The sequence below is a fragment of the Oryx dammah genome, unplaced genomic scaffold (genome assembly GCF_014754425.2).
Source record: "Oryx dammah isolate SB20612 unplaced genomic scaffold, SCBI_Odam_1.1 HiC_scaffold_26, whole genome shotgun sequence".
Taxonomy (NCBI): domain Eukaryota; kingdom Metazoa; phylum Chordata; class Mammalia; order Artiodactyla; family Bovidae; genus Oryx; species Oryx dammah.
Window position 1 is genome coordinate 73,333,937 of NW_024070210.1, and position 13,686 is coordinate 73,347,622.

The following is a 13,686-nucleotide window of genomic DNA, read 5'->3' on the forward strand; positions in this document are numbered from 1 at the left end:
CCAGTTCTGTGATTTCCAAATGCCTGTTTCCACTGGTGAATGGTATGTGGGTAGGAGATACTTAAAGTATTTCTCAACAGGGGGTCTTCTTGACATTTTGGATGGAAAAATTACGTGTTTTGAGGACTGCCTCTTGCAGTACAGATCACTGAATTCCCATGCCCCTGTTTCGTGGCACCGTTCTGAAGTTTTGACAACTCAGAATCCTCCCCCATTCCCTGTGCCCCCCGGGGGGGATGGTATTGGCCCTGGGTTCTGGGGGATACTCTGCCTGGGGAAAAATTTCATTTTTTTCAGAGATCCCCCTGAGCCCACATTTCGAGAGAAGTGATATTCTGGAGTTCTCTTCTGTCTCAACTCAAATGAATATTGAATTCTGAAGCAGAGGCTTGAATTTATTACTGACTCAATTTGGTGATGAACAATGACATTTCAGGGCTAGCGAAAGTATGGAGCCTTTTGTATTCCCTTAGTGTTCACCTCATATGTCTGTGATTTGTGACGTCTCAAATTTCCCTGTCACCCCTGGCCAATCCCTGGACATTGCAGACCTCTTTGTGGGAGTTGGTCCCATTGAATCTCTTCATGTTCCCACCACATAAAGGATTTCATTTTTCCATGTGATTAGATGTGTTAGTGAAGAGGAACTAAAAAGCCTCTTGATGAAAGTGAAAGAGGAGAGTGAAAAAGTTGGCTTAAAGCTCAACCTTCAGAAAACAGAGATCATGGCGTCTGGTCCCATCACTTCATGGGAAATAGACGGGGAAACAGTGGAAACAGTGTCAGACTTATTTTGGGGGGCTCCAAAATCACTGCAGATGGTGACTGCAGCCATGAAATTAAAAGACTCTTACTCCTTGGAAGAAAAGTTATGACCAACCTAGATAGCATATTGAAAAGCAGAGACATTACTTTGCCAACAAAGGTCCGTCTAGTCAAGGCTATGGTTTTTCCAGTGGTCATGTATGGATGTGAAGAAAGCTGAGCGCCGAAGAACTGATTCTTTTGAACTGTGGTGTTGGAGAAGACTCTTGAGAGTCCCTTGGGCTGCAAGGAGATCCAACCAATCCATTCTGAAGGAGATCAACCCTGGGATTTCTTTGGAAGGAATGATGCTAAAGCTGAAACTCCAGTACTTTGGCCACCTCATGTGAAGAGTTGACTCATTGGAAAAGACTCTGATGCTGGGAGGGATTGGGGGCAGGAGGAGAAGGGGACGACAGAGGATGAGATGGCTGGATGGCATCACTGACTCAATGGACATGAGTCTGAGTGAACTCCAGGTGTTGGTGATGGACAGGGAGGCCTAGCGTGCTGCAATTCATGGGGTCACAAACAGTCGGACACGACTGAGCAAGTGAACTGAACTGAGATGTGTTCTAGGCACAGTGGAAGAAAAATCATGTCTATTTAGTGTACCTTTCCAGTACTGGACTTCCCTGGTGGCTCAGACAGTAAAGCATCTGTCAACAATGTGGGAGACCCGGGTTCGATCCCTGGGTCAGGAAGATCCCCTGGAGAAGGAAATGGCAATCCACTCCAGTACTATTGCTGGAAAATCCCATGGACAGGGAAGCCTGGTAGCTACAGTCCATGTGGTCTCAAAGAATCGGACACGCCTGAGCGACTTCACTCTCCTTTCCTTTCCTTTCCAACACTGTAGGATAGGACTGGCACTAACACAAGGGGATCAGGGACTGAGACGGGGAACAGGAGAGCAAGCGCTGAGAAGAAGCACTTCCACCTGGTGCGCCTCTGCTTCCCCCGTTAATTCAACTGTGCCTGCAAGTCGTCTTTGATGTTTGAAACCTGAGGTCAAGTGGTGGTGGAGAGAGAGCGTGCAGACTGACAGGTTGGAAGAGCAAGGATGCAGGGATGGGTGAGGAAGAGGTTGGCCTCTCATCATCAGGCAGGGTTGTGCAGGGGGTGATCATGTTCCTGTAAATGGAGGTCAGCCTCATTTCTGGCCCATCAAGCAGAGGAATGCCACTCAAACAAGGTGTCTGCAATTGGAGGAGGGCTGCTTTTGAGGCTGCCACCTAGGAGGAAGGTCCTCTCCTTGGGAATTCAGAGTGGCTCTTCTATTTGACCACTCCTCCTTCCAGCCTGGATCCTCAAGGCTTCTCTCAGTCTTCCTTTCCTTTTAGTCTTCCTTAGATGCATATCTAAAATGCATCTCCTTTCCCATATAGATTTATTACAGAATATTGAGTAGAGTTCCCTGTGCTGTATATGTGTGTTAAACTGAATCACTTTGCTGTACACCTGAAATTAACACCACATTCTCAGTCAGCTATAACTTAATATAAAAGAGAATTTAAAATTAAAGGCATCTGCTGGTACCCTCCACAGCGTCCTCTGTCATCTCTGGCGAATGTGTTTCACTGCATACATCCCTCTCCTCCAACAAAACATGTCTCTTTCCAGCCTGTCATAGAATGGACCTTCTCTCCACAGATCCTGCCTCCCTCTGATCTCTGCTGCCATCTCAGTTTCCCTCATTGTTTAATTGTTTATTTGGAGAAATTGCTTAGGTTTAGTTTAAGATTCCCTCAAGGGTTGAAATCCTCTGCTTACCTGGATGGTGTGCAGTTTGTACATTTCAGAAGTGAGTCTCATGCTGTGAACTTAAGTAGTACCTCTCTTGCAAGTCCTTGCTACCCCACTCCCCAGAGATGAGTAGAATCCTGACTCAGGGGAGGAGCTCAGGTATGCCATGCGAGGAACAAACTCTCCTTTATCTAATATTCAAAGGCATGTGCCCCTCAGCAGACCTGATGAAGATGCAGCAGGGTGCCTTAGGGGCTTAGCTCTGTGTTGGGAGGTAGTCCCTTGCTCCTCACATGGGTCTCTGTTCCCCTGGCAGGAAGATGAAGTGGTCCTCCAGTGCATTGCCAACGTTCACAAGGAGCAGAGGAAGTTCTGCCTGGCAGCCGAGGGACTTGGGAATCGCCTGTGCTTTTTGGAACCCACTTCAGAAGCCAAGGTGAGATTGACCATCTGCTCTGCACCTTCCCTCTTGGCCTCCCAAGCAGTATTCCGGGGATGGGGCTGCTGGGAAGTGATGATGAGGGTGAGGAGGGTGGTAAGGAAGAAATTCAAAAGATATACTTATTTTGAAATGGAAAGCAGATCCCATAACTCTCCCCAGCCTAGAAAGTTATACAGTGGAATGCGAAGAATTAATAGTACCTATCTTTAAGTGTTCAGCAGCACAGGGGGAAGACGCCTTGAGGTCACTGTCAGTCTTCAGGGAGAAGATGCTTTTGTTATGCCCCAAACACCTTCCTTGTTGTTAATTCCTGGAAATCTGAGTGTGTTTTCCTTACTCCCAGCTATCATTTTATTGCCTCAGCGATTCATGGGTCCTTGGGCCTGTGTCTCACAACAAGCTCATCACTTTCAGTTGTGACTGTGCTGAGATGGTTGTAACTGCCTGCTGTGAGCCAGGGGCAGAGAGGAACGTTTGCTGTGGTCCCTGCCTGTGTGGTGGCATGTAGTGTTATCTCTCCTCAGTGAAACTTATCTTCCTCCATTTTCATTTGCTTTCTACTTTTCACAAACTGTATGTCAGGTGGATCTGTGTGCCCCATATTCTCACAGTACTTTGCAGTCCTGGAAAGACCTTTATATCAGTCAGGGTTTTCTAGAGAAAGAGAAGCAATAGGATCTCTTCCTTTTTCTGGATAGGTGGATGGATGGGTGGATGGATGGATACAGATTTATTTTAAGGAATTGACATGCAGTTTTGAGGGCTGGGAAATCTGAAATCCATAGGTCAGATCAACTAGAAACTCGGGAGTTGAGTCTGTCTTAAGGCAGACATTTTTTTCCTCCAAGAAACCTCAGGTTTTATTCATAAGGCCTTTGAATGATTGGGGAAAGCCCACCCACATTATCAAGGGTAATAATCCCCTTTAAAGCCAACTGATTGTAGATGTTAATTATATGTACAAAGTATCTTCACATCAAAACCTTGATTGGTGTTTGATTAAATAACTGAATACTATAGTCTAACCAAGTTGGCACATAATTATCCATTACCCACATCCCCATACTCAGTTTTTCCTATAGAATGTTTTAAATCAGAAAATGGTTATATTTTCCAGTAAAACCACCTGATTAATATGTCGTTTCTCCATGGTAACATGTACAGCACAGACACATGCAGTTTGGCCAAATCCTAGAACATCAAGTGTGCTCCGTGGTGGCCACACCTCCCTGAAGCCCCTCTGCTCTTCATCACTTGCCTCCCTCCCATGTAGGGAGGTCCCTGGTCCATGAGCACAGACATCTGTCAGTAGCGTGAAGGACAGAGTCAAATAAATGGCAGAGCAAAGAGACAAAGAAGATTTTTATCTTTTAGAGGTCTTAGGTTTGATTTCCCTGAGGTCTTTCCTCATTTACTTTTGCTCTTAGCTAGGTATTTTTCTCTTCATTCCCAGCAGTCTGGGATAATAGGAAAATCATTAGATTATAAGTCAAGAAGTTGATTCTCAGCCATTAGCTCATCATGTGACCATGAGCAAGTCACTCAATCTTGTTTCCAGCTTTTGCGTCTTCCAGATAAGATGCAATCTGGTGTAATGGAAAGAACATTGGTCTGAATTAGAAACCCGTGGTACCATTTGCTAGTCATCCATTGAGTAGGGTGTAGGACATCGGTTTAGGGCATTGCTCTGGAGCCAGACTCTGAGTCTGAATCCTGTGTTTACCACTCACCAGCTAAGCTAGGGCCTTGAGCAAGGTACCTCACCATTCTGAATTTAGTTTTCTTTATCTGCTTAATGGAAATTTAATAGTAACAACTTAAGAAAGTTGTTATTAAGATTTAAATTAGTTAATATTTGTGAACCACCTAGCACAGTGTAAACTCTCTTTCAGTTCAGTTCAGTTGCTCAGTCGTGTCCAACTACTTGTGACCCCATGAATCGCAGCACGCCAGGCCTCCCCGTCCATCACCAACTCCCGGAGTTCACTCAGATTCATTTCCATTGAGTCAGTGATGCCATCCAGCCATCTCATCCTCTGTCGTCCCCTTCTCCTCCTGCCCCCAATCCCTCCCAGCATCAGAGTCTTTTCCAGTGAGTCAACTCTTCGCATGAGGTGGCCAGAGTAGTGGAGTTTCAGCTTCAGCATCAGTCCTTCCAATGAACACCCAGGACTGGTTTCCTTCAGAATGGACTTGTTGGATTTCCTTGCAGTCTAAGGGACTCTCAAGCGTCTTCTCCAGCCCCACAGTTTAAAAGCATCAATTCTTCAGGGCTCAGCTTTCTTCACAGTCCAACTCTCACATCCATACATGACCACTGGAAAAACCATAGCCTTGACTAGATGGACCTTTGTTGGCAAAGCAATGTCTCTGCTTTTTAACATGCTATCTAGGTTGGTCATAACTTTCCTTCCAAGGAGTAAGCATCTTTTAATTTCATGGCTGTAATCACCATCTGCAGTGATTTTGGAGCCCAAGAAAATAAAGTCTGACACTGTTTCCACTGTTTCCCCATCTATTTCCCATGAAGTGATGGGACCAGATGCCGTGATCTTCGTTTTCTGAATGTTGAGCTTGAAGCCAACTTTTGCACTCTCTTTTTTCACTTTCATCAAGAGGCTTTTTAGTTCCTCTTCACTTTCTGCCATAAGGGTGGTGTCATCTGCATATCTGAGGTGATTGATATTTCTCCCGGCAATCTTGATTCCAGCTTGTGCTTCTTCCAGCCCAGTGTTTCTTGTGATGTACTCTGCATAGAAGTTAAATAAGCAGGGTGACAATATACAGCCTTGACGTACTCCTTTTCCTATTTGGAACCAGTCTGTTGTTCCATGTCCAGTTCGAACTGTTGCTTCCTGACCTGTTACTCAAGAAGTTTCTCAAGAGGCAGGTCAGGTGGTCTTGTATTCCCATCCCTTTCAGAATTTTCTACAGTTTATTGTGATCCACACAGTCAAAGGCTTTGGCATAGTCAATAAAGCAGAAATAGATGTTTTTCTGGAACTCTCTTGCTTTTTCCATGATCCAGCGGATGTTTAACCATTGGCTATTGTGATTGACTAGTACCTAGGCCAGATTACCTAAAACAAATTAAAGAGAACTATATATCATAACCTAAGAATTCTTTGCATCCGCCAGGTGTAAAATAATAACCCATACCACTCAGAAGTGTATTAGGGATGAGAAAAACCCTTCCTAACACCCATTTGACTGATTGTTCTTATTTTGGATTTTCATTTTAAATTTAAAACAAGATAACACAACTGAAGAAGTTTTGTAAGTAATGTGTCATCTATCACTGTATTCCCTGTCACAACTATTATTTTTGTTTTTCACTCTGGCCTTTGTCCACATGTACCCATATAGTTTCAAAGTCACACTCATAATTGATATTCAGACATTCTGCCTTTTTTCTTTCCCTTTTCATCCAGTTTCACATTGCTATGTAATCTTCACATTGCTATGGTTATTAAAGAAAAATTCATGTACATGGTTTTGTTGGTTTACTTTTGCTTCCTGGATTATTGTCCAGGAGAATTAATGGCATCAGAGTATAAACAACATTAAATTGGTTTTCCAAAAGGATAAACCAATTGTTAGAGTTGGCACCCATACTATCATTGCATAAGTGTGTGTCTCTTCTGTATATAGTATGAAGAAAGTGCACCATGAGGGCTTCTCACAGGAAAATAGGATACGTTCGTGGAAAGGATAGATAGGTCTTCAGAATTTCCTGTCACCACTACTAGGAGCAGCCTGCTAGATTAACCCATTTTATGTGGCTTCAGGCTTTCCTATAGTCAACTGCAGCTATGCACACCCCTCTTCTGTCCTGTTCCCTCCCTTTTCACTAGATATTTCTCCTAATTCTCTACCATCAGATTTCACAACCAATGGTGCCATTCTTAGGCTCTTGGAAACTAATTTTAACCATGTGATGAAATGAGAACATCTTTTTTTTCCTGAGCCTGGCAAACTGGGTATAAGGCACAGACCTCAAACATCACTCTTAACAACTGGCTACAGAGCCAGCTGGCGACCTTGGGCCATCCCAGTCAAGGGTATCTCAACTTAGTCGAGACTCGAGGTAAAATTGAGATGAACTCTAGGGAGAAGAAAGACCTCAGAGAAAGAAGACATGAGATAAGGTACTTAAAAGATATTCTCTGTGTACAAGTCCTGAGAAAAAAGAGGTCATATTGAAGCAGTGAGCAAGAGGGTAGAAATATAGTAAGCAAAAGTTTTAGAATATCAACACCTGCTATAGACCAGAAACTGCTGAGCACTTGGGAGATCTCTTGTGACTTTGAGTCTTGTTTGTCATGGTCTTTTCTGAAGGCCCCTGAAATTGCAGATATTAATTCAAAGGAGCACCCTTATTCAGCTTTCCATTCAAATGAGCACAGTGTGAGGAGTTAAAAGGTATTTTGTTTTGTAGGGAAGACTCAGTGTTGAAACCAGGGACCAAGCGACATCGAAGGGAAATGTTGCTTCTCTGTTTTTCTCAATAGCAGCAAATGCTTATTGATGGTCATTTTTAAAAATTATTTACTTTTAATGGGAGGGTAGTGCTTTACAAAATTGTGTTGGTTTCTGCCAAGCATCAACATGAATGAGCCATAGGTATACCTATGTCCCCTCCCTCTTGAACATCCCTCCCACCTCCCTCCCCATCCCACTCCTCTAGTTTGTTATAAAGCCCTGGTTTGAGTTCCCTGAGTCACACAGCAGATTCCTAGTGACAATTTATTTTACATATTGACAGTAATTTTTAAGTAGAAAATGTATCCCCAGAAATCAGGAATTGACTATTTTTCCTCTCATTCTTAATATTGTGTCTCATCTATGTTGTATCTGCAGTGTCCACCAAGAGGTTGCCTTTGGTTCAACTTAACATCCAGACTCATAAGATGCTGGTAGACCCCAGTCTGCTTAGTAGGACAAGAGCCACAGCTTGCCTGCTGGGAAGTGTCAGGCACTTCTGTAGAAATCCTTGCAGCCTCCAGGGTCTGCCTTCTGAATCGCCACCCCAAATGACAGCTCAGGTTCAAAGAGACAAGGTCCACATCAGGCAGCTGTAGAGTCATCATGGCTTAGAAGGCTCTGTACCACAGGAGCCGATGTATCTTGTAACAACTCCACAGGCATAGCTTTTGAAGGACCACCCGTGATACAAAGGTCTTCACACTGGGGGAATCGCAAATAGAGGGCTTTCTATGAAGTACTGGTGATCTTTCCAGTCCAGATGCAGGCTACAAACTAGGGATCATTTTCACCCTAAGCAATATTCTCTCATAACATAATTGGCATAGCAGTTTAATCAGGTTGTCCCAAGAACAAAACTGGACAATTAACTGAAGGTCAAATTCTCAGGCAAAAAGAGAAGAGAGTTTCATACACCTTACCCCACAGGAATCTTCATTGATTGCAGTTATTTATGATTATAAGCCAACACCTTTCCAAATCCTGACTTCTACCTTCCTTATTTGTAGCTCACCAAAAAAGAAGAAAAATATGGGAACTTTTTGTTGAAAATCAGTTGCAACAGACCATGGTTTGTTTGTTTCACCAATTTTAGTAATGAAACTAATGTTGATGAAGTGAAACAGTTTACCCTAGTGCCCTTTAAAAGTCAGTGTAATATCTGAAGTCTTTAGGCTCTCTCAGAAAAATCTTCCACCTTTCTGTCAGGGAGCACTTTGTCTTGCTGACCATGGTTTACTCAAAATGGAAAATCCAGTTTCAAATCTAATTTTCAAATTGAACATTTTCCAGGAAAATTTCATTCCAGTTGTTTTCACCTCCTCTTTTGAAAACTAAATAAAATAGTCTCCTGTGGTTTCTGAAAACTTGTATAGGTACTAAACACCCAGAATTAAACATCTGTGTTTGTGCAAACATCATTATGTCAATGACATAAATTACAACAGAATTCTTGGCTAAAAAAAAAAAAACAAACCTTATTTTCTGTTGCTTTTATTATCTTCAGCTCAGAAAGATTTACTGTTTACTCCTAAAAAACTAAGTCTGTGCAAATTTATGGAAACAGAGGCTCAGCCTGAAGTTGTATACCTTTTTTCTGAACTTCTCAATATAATTTTAGTATGTAGTCTTCTCTATGGGCTTGAGATCTTATAAAAGCCAAACTATGATAAAACTGTAAAAATCGCATGTCTTTTAATATAGAGATTTAAACATTGAAACTCTGATTTTTTTTAACATTTATCAAGCATTATAGTCTGTGTGCTGTGGGTGCTTACACACTCTCATTTAATCTTTACAACCCTATGAAGCAAATATTGTTCTAATTGTTTAAAAAAAAAAGATAAAACAATTTAAACAAAGTTAAATGACTTCCTGAAGATGGTTCATTCCAAACTCAAATCACTGTCTAATTTCTATAATACTCAGGAAAAGAGAGTATTATGATTCTTATTTAATGATAAAGAAGCCATATTTCTTCAAGTGGCTAGATTTTTAAGAATACCCAGGGCGATCTCTATATGCTGTCTCACAACCTTGTTGCATCTGTCCTTTGAACACCTGACTCCAAAGTTAGAAATATGTATTTGCTTAAATCAAACAGAATCTATTAAAATGCAAATGCTCTCAGTACATGAAGCAATATTGAAATTTTTATAGCTAACTTTTTTACAGATATAAAGATTTTCATATTTTTTTCTAGAAAGTACATTTTTAAAAGAGTGATAAGGCAGATGTATTGTGCCTCTGTATTGGGAAATAAGGCACAGAAGCACTGTAAATGGGAGGGGTGTGTCAAAACATCCATTGCATTGATTTAGGATGGTTTACGTGTCTTTTCTCCTGCACTCCACCACTCTGTGATTCCCAAAGTTAAAGATTATATGGGTATACCTTAGAGATATTGCAGTCTTGGGTGCAGACCACCATAATAAAGCAAATATTCCCAATAAAGTGAGTCACACAATTTTTTTTGGTTTTCCAGTGTATATAAAAGTTATATTTACATTGTAATGTTGTTTATTTATGTATAAGAGCATTATGTCCAAAAATGTACATACCTTAATTTAAAAGTACTTTATTGCTAAAAAGTGTTAACCATCATTTGAGCCATCAGTCAGCTGTAGTAATAACATCAAAGATCACAGCTCACTGTTACAAACATAATAATTTTAAAGAAGTTTGAAATATTGTGGGAAGTATCAAAACATGACACAGAGACTCAAAGTGAGTGAATGTGGTTGACATATGGTACCAAGAATCTTGCTTGACATAGGGTGGCCACAAGCCTTCAATTTGCAAAAAAAAAAAAAAAAAGGAGGGTGTAATATCTGCCCAATTTGGAACATACTGAATTCAAATGCCTGAAAAACATTCAAGAGGAAATTTTGATAGGCATCTGAATATATGGAGCAGAGAGGTTGAAATGGAGATAATATTTAAGAGATATTGGCTTAAGGTTAGAGAATTATGCTTGGAGAGAGTGAGTAGAAAAATTATGGATTAAGAAGGGAAGAGAAGAGGGCTTGGAAAGTGTAGATATTTAAAGATGAGTAGAAGAAGAGAAACACAGAGAATAAGGAGGAGAATCCTAAGAAATCAGAGGGAAAGTAGGCATTTGCAATGTCAAAGAAGCCACAGAAACCAAGGGAAGACTGTCAAGGAGTATGGTCCACGTGGTAGAATATCACTTGGAGGCAAAGTAATGAGGTTGGACTGTCCATTAGATGTAGTAACACGGAGGCCAATGGCAGTCTTGGTGAGACCTTACTCAATAGGCTGACAAGCACAGAGCCAATTTAGCAGAGGTGGAGTCCAAGTGGAAAATGGGAAAGACAGCCCGTGCAGAAATCTCTGAAAGAGAAAGTGATGGCTGGAGAGGGTCAGAGGATGGAAGGATTTTTATAATAGAAGAGACTTAAATGTGCTTAAGACTTAAGCATGTTCCCATGCTGATGGAAAGGTACAAGTCAAGAAAGAGAAAAAAGTGATGCAAAAGAAGGAATGGATGATTTAGTGTGCAAATTGCTGATATAGTGGAAAAAGCTGGTATTAAGAACAGAGGTGAGGAATTGGCCTTCAAACAAAAGAAGAGCTCTTATTATCATTGAAGAGGAAGAAGGCAAGGATAAAACTAACCCTGTAGGTTTTGTGCAGAAAGTTTTGGAGAGTGAGCCAAAACACTTGGCAGGGGTCCCTAACCCCATGCCATGGATTGGGACCAGGCCACACAGCAGGAGGTGAGCAGCTGGCAAGCAAGGGAAGGTTCATCTGTGTTTACAACTGCTCCCCATTGCTCACATTACCATATAATCACAATGCACAATGTAATAATAATAGAAATAAAGTACACAATAAATGTAATACACTTGAATCATCCTGAAACCATTCCCCCATCCCCATCCTTGGAATAATTGTCTTCCACGAAACCAGTCCCTGGTACCAAAAAGGTTGGGGACCACTGGCCTAGAGGAGACTAGCGCAATTGCTGAGCAGTGTGAGGGCTCAGCTGGAAGAGCCACTTAAAGTTGGTAACCAAACTTTTCAGTGCTACCAGTTTTCTAAATTGTGTCATCTTGTGCAGCCCACCAGAAGCATGAGGAAAGTGGATAGTTGAATTCTGCCAGGGTCAAAGTGTTGCTGGGTAAGTGTGATAAATGTCAAAGGGACAAGAGAGTTTAGGAGACTGGACCATGGTATCTTGGAATTTAAGCTGAATTGGGAAAGAACTGGGAGTGAAAAAGATTAAGGGGTGTCAGTAGTGATGACAGTAATTGAGTGAGCAAGCCAACTGGAAGGTGGCTGCATGGTTAGACAGTGGGTGTGTCCGTCCCTAAGAGGCTTCAGAGATCGGTTTGGCTGAAACTAGGGCCCAGGTGTATGACCATGATAGATGGTGGCTGAACTGCAGTGTAGAATATCATTGATGAAGAGGAAGAAAAATAGCTGAGAAACTGTAATATATAATAGATTATTCATATAGCCCATTAGTTGCCTAGGGCTACTGTGACAAATTAGCATACATTTAAGAGACTTCAAATAGAAATTTATTCCCTTACAGTTCTGGAGGCTAGAAGTCTGAAATCAAGGTGTTAACAGAGCTACTCTCCCTCTGAAGCCTCTGTGGGAGGATCCTTCCTGCCCACTCTGGTTTCCGGTAGCCCCGAGTATTCCTTGGCTTGTGACAGCATAACCTGTCTCAGTCTCCGTCTTCGTATGGCCCTTCTCTCTGTGTGTGTCTGACTTCATCTGGTGTTTTCTCCTTCATATGAGGACGTCAGTCTTGTTGGATTAGGCCTCACCCTAATGACTTCCTCTTTTTTTAATTTAAATTTATTTATCTTAATTGGAGGCTAATTACTTTACAATATTGTATTGGTTTTGCCATATATCAACATGAATCCACCACAGGTGTACACGTGTTCCCCATCCTCAACCCCCCTCGCACCTCCCTCCCCATACCATCCCTCTGGGTCATCCCAGTGTACCAGCCCCAAGCATCCTGTATCCTGCATCGAACTTGAACTGACGATTTGTTTCTTATATGATATACATGTTTCAATGCCATTCTCCCAAATCATCCCACCCTCTCCCTCTCCCACAGAGTCCAAAAGACTGTTCTATACATCTGTGTCTCTTGCTATCTCACATACAGGGTTATTGTTAGCATCTTTCTAAATTCCATATGTATGCATTAGTATACTGTATTGGTGTTTTTCTTTCTGGCTTACTTCACTCTGTATAATAGGCTCCAGTTTCATCCACCTCATTAGAACTGATTCAAATGTATTCTTTTTAATGGCTGAGTAATACTCCATTGTGTATATGTACCACAGCTTTCTTATCCATTCATCTGCTGATGGACATCTAGGTTGTGTCCATGTCCTGGCTATTATAAACAGTGCTGCGATGAACATTGGGGTACACGTGTCTCTTTCCATTCTGGTTTCCTCAGTGTGTATACCCAGCAGTGGGATTGCTGGGTCATAGTAGTGAAGTCGCTCAGTTGTGTCCAACTCTTAGCGTCCCCATGAACTGCAGCCTACCAGGCTCCTCCATCCATGGGATTTTCCAGGCAAGAGTACTGGAGTGGGGTGCCATTTCCTTCTCCAGGGGTTCTTCCCAACCCCGGGATCAAACCCAGGTCTCCTGCATTGTAGGCAGATGCTTTACCGTCTGAGCCACCAGGGAAGTAGACAGTTCTATTTTCAGTTTCTTACGGAATCTCCATACTGTTCTCCATAGTGGCTGTACTAGTTTGCATTCCCACCAACAGTGTAAGAGGGTTCCCTTTTCTCCACACCCTCTCCAGCATTTATTGGTTGTAGACTTTTGGATCACAGCCATTCTGACCTGTGTGAAATGGTACCTCATTGGGGTTTTGATTTGCATGTCTCTGATAATGAGTGATGTTGAGCATCTTTTCATGTGTTTGTTAGCCATCTGTATGTCTTCTCTGGAGAAATGTCTGTTTAGTTCTTTGGGCCTGTTTTTGATTGTGTCATTTATTTTTCTGGAATTGAGCTGCAGGAGTTGCTTGTATATTTTTGAGATTAGTTGTTAGTTGCTTCATTTGCTATTATTTTCTCCCATTCTGAAGTCTGTCTTTTCACCTTGCTTATAGTTTCCTTTGTTGTGCAGAAGCTTTCAAGTTTAATTAGGTCCCATTTGTTTATTTTTGCTTTTATTTCCAATATTCTAGGAGGTGGGTC

At 41.9% G+C, this 13,686-nt stretch overlaps 1 protein-coding gene across 1 annotated transcript in view; it reads left to right on the plus strand.

Moving 5' to 3' along the window:
* The window catches only part of RYR3 (ryanodine receptor 3), a 573,948-nt gene that overhangs the window by 193,015 nt on the left and 367,247 nt on the right, over positions 1–13,686 (plus strand). The window contains exon 2 of the mRNA XM_040227012.1: positions 2,867–2,986. Within this exon, the coding sequence (XP_040082946.1) occupies positions 2,867–2,986 (120 nt within the window). The remainder of the gene's footprint in view (positions 1–2,866; positions 2,987–13,686) is intronic.